This window comes from Lathyrus oleraceus, chromosome 1, assembly GCF_024323335.1.
Source record: "Lathyrus oleraceus cultivar Zhongwan6 chromosome 1, CAAS_Psat_ZW6_1.0, whole genome shotgun sequence".
NCBI lineage: Eukaryota > Viridiplantae > Streptophyta > Magnoliopsida > Fabales > Fabaceae > Lathyrus > Lathyrus oleraceus.
The window spans coordinates 335,525,355-335,533,246 of NC_066579.1; the positions used below are offsets into that span (position 1 = coordinate 335,525,355).

The 7,892-nt window shown below is 35.1% G+C and overlaps 2 protein-coding genes across 2 annotated transcripts; both read left to right on the top strand.

Annotated features, from left to right (window-relative positions):
- Positions 1-214: 214 nt before the first annotated feature.
- Positions 215-3,368, top strand: LOC127134454 (uncharacterized). Its single transcript, XM_051061804.1, has 3 exons — positions 215-446; positions 2,712-2,819; positions 2,935-3,368. Exons 1-3 carry the CDS (start codon positions 384-386, stop codon positions 3,154-3,156), a joined length of 393 nt encoding a protein of 130 aa, XP_050917761.1. The 5' UTR covers positions 215-383; the 3' UTR covers positions 3,157-3,368.
- A 2,798-nt stretch (positions 3,369-6,166) lies between these two features.
- On the top strand, positions 6,167-7,652 carry LOC127134470 (putative pentatricopeptide repeat-containing protein At1g03510). The gene has a single exon (XM_051061805.1). The coding sequence runs from the start codon at positions 6,167-6,169 to the stop codon at positions 7,487-7,489; it is 1,323 nt and encodes a 440-aa protein (XP_050917762.1). The 3' UTR covers positions 7,490-7,652.
- The last annotated feature ends 240 nt before the right edge of the window (positions 7,653-7,892 follow it).

Sequence of the window (7,892 nt, forward strand, 5' to 3'; positions counted from 1 at the left end):
TTTTATTTAAAACTTTTATTAAATTTTTTTTTATAAAACTTTTTTATATTAAAATAATATTATCTTATAAAAATCATTAAAAAAAAAAGTCAAAACAAAATGCCCCCTATATTAGAAGTCGTAGCAAAAGCCAACATAGAAGAGATCCAAATCACGTGCAGTCTCAACCTTACGATTGATTATACACATCTTGGCTTAATCTGTATTACAGGGTTCAGATTTTAAAGTTGTCGCGTAAATATAAAAATATTGAAAATATACTTTAAATTCTGAACTGTTAAATCTTCATCGGACGTAACAGGGGAACACGAAGTGCCTCATCAGCGTCGTTGCATTTTGGAAATAATAAATAAATATTCATTGAAGGCGATTGCAGAAACCCCATGGCAGAAGAAGGGAAACCCGACGCTCAGCTCTTTCAGCTCCTCTCCAATCTCCTTCTCGAGGTTAATTTCACTTTCTCGATTCTTGTTTTCTGAATCTCGTGTTCAATTTTGATTATCTTGTTTCTGATTTTAATTTTTAATCATGTTGTTAATTGTTATTCCGAGATCTGTATTTGAATTATATTAACTGTTTTCGTGTTGCAATTGTGTTGTTATGATTTCATGATTAAATTCAGTTTTGTTTTTTTGACACTGGATTGTAAATTGTAATTTTCCTGTGTAATTGATGCTTTTTTTTTGTTTGAAATTGAAATTACACGGTTATAACTATCTTAGTTAGAGATATGTGAGTCTTATTTCGATTTCAAGCAGACCTGAATCTGTTAGGAATTAGAAAGCTGTATAACAAAATAGAACAATAATGATGGAATTGATTCTGAGTGAATTGATTTTGTAGAATTGATTCTAGTTAAAAATAAGTTGAATGTAGAGTGATTTATATTTAGATACATTTAGTTAAAAGTGAGCTGAAACAAATTTAGGGTAAAATTCACGTTTGAATTTAAAAGCTACAAATCTTAGCTTCAGTTAGAATCAATTATGGACAAGTTATTAGTGGTATACATTTGTAAGATAAATTAAGGCGGTAAGATGAATATTTGGACAATCAATTGCTAACGCTCTCTCTCGGTGAAAGGTTGAAGATGTCAATCCTTTGCATGGCCCCATAAGAAAAAATTAGAAACAAAAACTTGGCATGTATTGATGTGAGTTACGAGCCAACTAGTGGTAAGATGCCATTATAAGTTTTCGTTGTGCATTTATCTTTTCCCTGTAGAGAACTTTTTCTTTGTTTACCCCTCCTTTGTTAGCAGCATTCCTTTGTATTTGAAATGGCTCCATTTCTAATATCCAATAATTTGGCTATGTAGTGAATCACTATAGTTCTTCCCTGTGCTATCATGCAGTATAATACTTTCTAAAGGTCAAATACAGTTTTCTACACCTTGCAATATCATTTTACATGTTTTTGCATTAGATCGTTGCATGCTTTATCATGAAGTTGTTGTTAATCTTTTAGTTATTATTACTTTAGGACCACAATAGAGTATGCATATCTTTCTCTTAACTTTTTTTATTGATTGATTAATATGAGTCCTGTTTTTATAAAGTTTGGAGATGTATGAGAATATCGTACAACAACAATGAATGTTTTGTTTTCTAGTAGAACTAGAATTCACTTTATATGTTTTATGAAATTTTTTTATTTAGCAAGCAGCCGCCTCCCTTCTGTATTCAATCCTAATTTTCTCTTTTTCTTCATCCACTAAAGATAGGTGGTTTTAGGGTTAATTTTTGATCCAAAATCACCCATCTAAATTCTTTTTCTTTCAGTTTCATTCAAATAACTGATTTCACATATATTTAGTTTTTTTTCTTTGTGATTTCGTTGTCTTAGTGCGAATCGTGTTCGTCGTCATCTTATTCCGGCGTTATTTTGTTTTCCCGTCTTGGTGCAGTGTTTGTTCGATTCGGATTGACAGATTAGTTTCGACTCTCTGCATATTCAATCAATGACTTTGACAAAATGTTTTTTTAGTAGCCTATCTTTATGCCTTATTATCAGTTATCCTTCATTAGTCTTCTTTTCTAACCGAAACCTTTATCTATCTTCTTGCATATAATAAAAAATCCACATCTTCTCCGTTGAAACTAGGGGGGATTTTGGATTCTCCATTAAGAATCCGTACTGTAAATTGCTCAAATTGTTTTCTGTAGAGCAGTGTTGTGTTATCAAATATCCGTAACTGCGGCGCTATGCTAGGTATACGTGGCAGTTTTCGGACTCGCCACAATGGTAAATATTGGCCGATATTGCGGGTTTTCCTACCATAATCCTAGCGCCCAGTATGGAGGGGTTTTGGCTCTCCACCATGGACCACCATCTGCCATGGACACCACTGCTGTAGAGTTAACTGAGTTTCTTATGTTAAAGGCCTAAGGTAGAGCCGGATTAATGTTTTCCAGCTGAGAAGAAGACATGCCTAGCATTCTACCCATTATTTCATTTAACTATAATTCTAGATTACATGCTTTATATAATCTTTCTTATTTCCAGGTTCCACACTTCCACTGTTCTTGTCAACAGGAAAAGATTTAACCACTTTGTTTATCTTGATGCCCTTGATTCTGTAAATAAATCAAATTTAGGCATTCAGACAGAAAATATCGAACAACTACAAATGCAGTTTCTCTGGATTTTACCATATCTATTGCCAATTATTGCTGTATATATTCACGCATATCTAATGGTAAACTCTGTAGGTAGAATCACTTACAAATCAAGAAGAAGTTGAGCTGCGTTCTAAAATTGAAACTCTTGGATTAGAGGTCACAAAAGTTCCTTCAAAGTCGACGAAACAGCTTGACGAGGTGGGTTTCGCTATAGTTTAGCCATGACTTAATAAACAGTTCTCTACATCTATCTCATGGAATGAAATAGCATTCTCTTCCTTTCTATTTTTAACTATTTGTTTTGCATTCACAGTTGGAAATAGCTAAGGAGTTGGATAGATTATCAGCAAAATTGGACGATGTTGATGAGATGATATCATCCACCATGGCTGCTGATCCTCAGGTGCGGTCTCTGTTAAGCTGTACAGCTGATGTGTGGATGCCAGTCATCACTGCAACCACTGAGGAAAGACGTAGTTTTACGGCGTCTCCCGGAGACAACAACACCCAAACAAATGCAGAAAACTCTAAATAAATTCATATTTTCTTGTCATTGAATATATATGGATATCATGTTAGTGCTTTGTATTATTTTGATAAATTAATATGCATAAAGAAATTGTTTCACTATGATACTCCATACTTAAATACAAACAAAAAATTACATGTTTCTGTCAAAATGTGGTATGGATATATGTAACTTCTTTTTGCTTATATTTAAGTTATGATGGAATATTGTTCTTTTTACTTGCATGACCCATAAGATAAATTGAATAAAAATTTAGAGGTGGTTTGGAAATAAAAAGAGAACTTGTGTAGAAGAAATGTTGATGCTAGTCATTCTTGAATGTTTCCCGGAGTGACAGAATAATAAGAAGCATAACATACACTATGTCTAGTGACATGGCTGTCTTAAATTGTGCTTCTAATTTAGCTAAGGTTTGTTGAACTGAATCTTCTATTTATTGTCAATTGAGAGTAAATGTTATTCAAACTTTACAATTTTTCAATTGTCGAAATATTGTACGAGATTCATGAGTATGAATTTCAGATCTATAAGATGGGTATATTCATTGAACTTAAATTTAATAGAGAGCTTCGCGCGCGTTGAAGTGATCATATGCACATGTGATTTGATATCCATTATCGTGTAGTGTGATTTGGTATAAAACATGAGATGAGAGTCCCGTATTTATACAAGTTCTAGGCCCTTATGAACCTTGTAAATTCTATCTTGTATTAGAGGATGTTGCGGATATACATTTTCGGCACCACCATATTCTGATACTTCAGAGATACATTTTTTAGAACCACCCAACACATATCAGAAACAAAACCTGTTTTAGAATGAAAAATGGAGAAATATTTTGGATACTTTAAACATGTATTTAAAACTTTGAAAAAATATATATTTGACATATTAATATTAATTCAAGATTACTTGCAAAATATGTTTAACCATATAAATTCATCGTTGAATAAAAATTAAAATGAATCGAAATATGCATCACCGTCTAAATCTATGGGTGATACCGCCTTTGACTATGGTTTATTTGTTTCTCATTCACTCTTCCTCAACTTGGTGAATTCTTGCATCTATTTAAAAAATGATGCGGGCAAGTTTCAGCTTCCTTTGTTAAATGAGTTGTCCACTCTGGTGATGTCGGTGGTATAAGACATCCTGATTTATAATAAACTCAAATAAAGTGTCGCGTTTTTTAAAGTCATCCAATACACATAATATGATCTTTTGGATTTTGAAGTGGTGCAATGCGTAATGGAAAAATATTTTTGAGAAACCTAATCTTATCAGATCAATACACACCCTATCATACACACTTGTTATAAGATGACTCATTTTAGGGAAGCATGTTTGTTTTTTCTCCGATATCGGTCCACTAATGCAAGGAACAAGAGATTCATGAATTGCTTTTCTTTTTTTCCGTATAATTGTGTATGATTCTTTATGGGCCTTCAACTATTTGATAAGTGGAATACGGAAAAATGGATGATCCTCATCTCCTTTACCGAGCAAAGCACAAACAACTCGAAAATCGTATTTACCGTCGCCCTCAACATTGACACCCCCTCCAATGAATTTGTGCATAAAAGTTGACATCTCGTCGATGAATTGAATTTTTGGTAAAGGCGGTGAAGGAGGTGGTTTTCTAATACGAACTTCTTTGAGAAATACCCATTTTTTTTTGAGATTTTGGAGTTGGAGAATCCAGAAAAAGTTTGTCAACATATTCAAAATAGATTGTTGTCTTTGAATCTGTGTTCCAACACTGTGATGCTGTCACCAATCTCTACACAAATCAACCTTACAATTTTCTAACCAATTTTTCATTGTAGCATGGACAAACTCAACTTAGTTAGTTATTGTATTTCCAAGGTGTCTAACCTGATCGATGCAAGTACAAATAATCTTCTCCTTCACCTGGTCCAAAATTGTACTTTCAACATGTTTCAACAAATTTAAATATTCCTCACACACCTTTCTGAAATGTATAAGAACATCGATATATAATTCTTCCGTTAGAAGAATTTATATCACATTCCATGCATCAATTATTCTTTTCACTATCTCACTAGCTTTCATCATTTTTGTCTCTGTCAAAAATATTATTAAATATTAATTTAGTTAAAAATATTATTAAGTATTAATTTAGTTAAAAAATATTAAAATATCCTAATCATCTTTGTCACCTAATTAAAAATAATTTTTTATCATATTCATTACTTTTTTTAATTCCATCTCAACCTTTTAAATTAAGTAGGGATGACATTGGGTAGGGTTTGGACAGGGTACTATAGTACCCATCCCCATACCCGCAATTTAAAAAAAAATTCGTACCCGAGCTCATTTCCGATTGGGCGTCAAAGTTAGTACCCGTACCCGTGCCCTATGGGTATCTAAGTACCCATACCCGTACCCGTTACCCGCATTCTTATTAAAAATAAATAGATCAATTATTAAATATCATATAGTTTTATATTTTTAAAAACATTAAAAAGTTTTCAAACAATTTATTGTTAAAATGAACAAACAATTATATTAAATATATAATGCTTTAACATTGATATACTTTTTAAAATTGATTGACATACATTTTTCTATAATAATATAAATTAAAATATGCAAATATAAATAAAAATACATAAATATATATTGTGCGGGTATGTGGCGGGGTGGGTACCAAGGTGCCTATACCCGAACTCGTATCCGCTTATTTTCGTGGATAATTACCTGAGTCCATGTCCATACCCATTTTTGCGGATTTTTACCTTACTCCCGTCTTAGATAATTTTACGGGTGCCCATGAAAGATGAATCAAATTGCCTTCCCTAAAACTAAACTAAGGAAACAATTGGTCCCTCGTGATTATGAACCATCACCCCCAAACCGCATAGCATACCCTAACATGATATACTCATTTAACAATATGTATTTCACTAAATCTATTAGCCATTCCTTCAAATTGTGAGCCTCTATCAAAATAAGTACAAAACTAGTCTCAGACATCTTTGTCCAAGTCCAAGTGATGGCATCCTCTTCTTCCTCCTCCTTCTATTCATCCAACCACCAACGCCTCCTCTCCATGACAAAACTCATAACATCCCACGTAAACCAATCCCGCCACAAACAAGCTCTATCAATCTTCCACCACATGCACACCACCTTACCCATCTCCCTCGACCCACACGTCTTCACCCTCGTCCTCAAATCCTGCACCACCCTCCACCTCCCTCTCCTCGCCACCTCCATCCACTCTCACCTCATCAAAACCTCGTTCCTCACCTCCAACCACTTCCTCTCCTCCTCCCTCATCAACTTCTACGGCCACTGTCTCTCCCTCAACTCCGCACGTAAACTGTTCGACGAAACTCCTCAACCAAATGTCATCGTTTGGAACTCCATTATCGCACTATACTCCCGTTCACAACATATTTCATCTGCTATTAAACTCTTTAACATCATGAATGTGCCTCCAAATGAATCCACTTTCAACCCAATTATCGCCGCCTTATCATTGTCGAATCAAAACAATGCTTCGTTTCAAGCCGTGAAGTTCTACCGAAAGATGATTGAGTTGAAACTGAAGCCGAGTTTGATCACACTTCTCGCTCTTCTTCGCGCGTCTGTTTTGACCGCGGCTTTGAACTTGATTAAAGAGATACATGGTTATGGGATAAGGAATGATATTGATTCGGATCCTCAAATGAGTAGTGGGTTGATTGAAGCTTACGGTAGATGCGGTTGTTTAATGAATTCGCGATTAGTTTTTTCGGGGATGAGGGTATGCGATAAAGACGTAGTTGTTTGGAGTAGTTTAATATCTGCTTGTGCATTGCATGGTGAAGCTAGGGAAGCATTGGAGATTTTTCGAGAAATGGAGGTTTCGGGTGTGAAGCCGGATGGGATTGCTTTTCTTGGTGTTTTGAAAGCTTGCAGTCATGCTGGGTTGGATGATGAGGCGTTGGGTTGTTTTATGAGGATGCATAGGGATTATGGCGTTGAGCCGAATAGCGAGCATTATTCTTGTTTGGTTGATGTTTTGAGTAGGGCAGGGAGATTGTATGAAGCTTATGAGGTTATTAAAGGGATGCCTGTGAAGGTGACTGCTAAGGCATGGGGTGCTCTACTCGGTGCTTGTAGGAATTATGGAGAGTTGGGGTTGGCTGAGATTGCCGCCAGAGCTTTGGCTGAGATTGAGCCGGATAATGCTGCGAATTATGTTCTGTTGGCTAAGATTTATGCTAGTGTTGGGAGACAGGAGGAGGCTGATAGAATGATAAGGGAAATGAAAGAGAAAGGAGTGAAGACTGCGGGTGGTACTAGTTGGGTTGTGTATTCCGAGTCTTGAGATTAACTGTGTTTGCCAAACATGATTTTAATTTGCAGTGATGGCTGAGATGTGGTTTTTAAAACTGCTGTAAATCGCAGACACTTGTTGTTTGTGTGCTCGCAATTGGAGTATCAAAGATCTCAAGAATTGTTGATGTTTTGGCCACAGGGATTGATTTTTTGCGGTGGTTGTGTTGGACATGAGATACTTTTGAGGCTACTACTCTGAGCTTCTAAAGGAATGCAAAGTGAAAATATCATGGGATCTAACATGCCAACAATTGTTTTTGCGGATCATAATTTAAAAATAAAGCTTTCCTACAGTACTATCGGTGTTGTTCTAAACTAAAAAAGCACTCTTTGTAGGCGGAAAAAGTTCGGAGGTCCCATAAAGGTTTTTGCGATTTTAATCGATAGAGGTG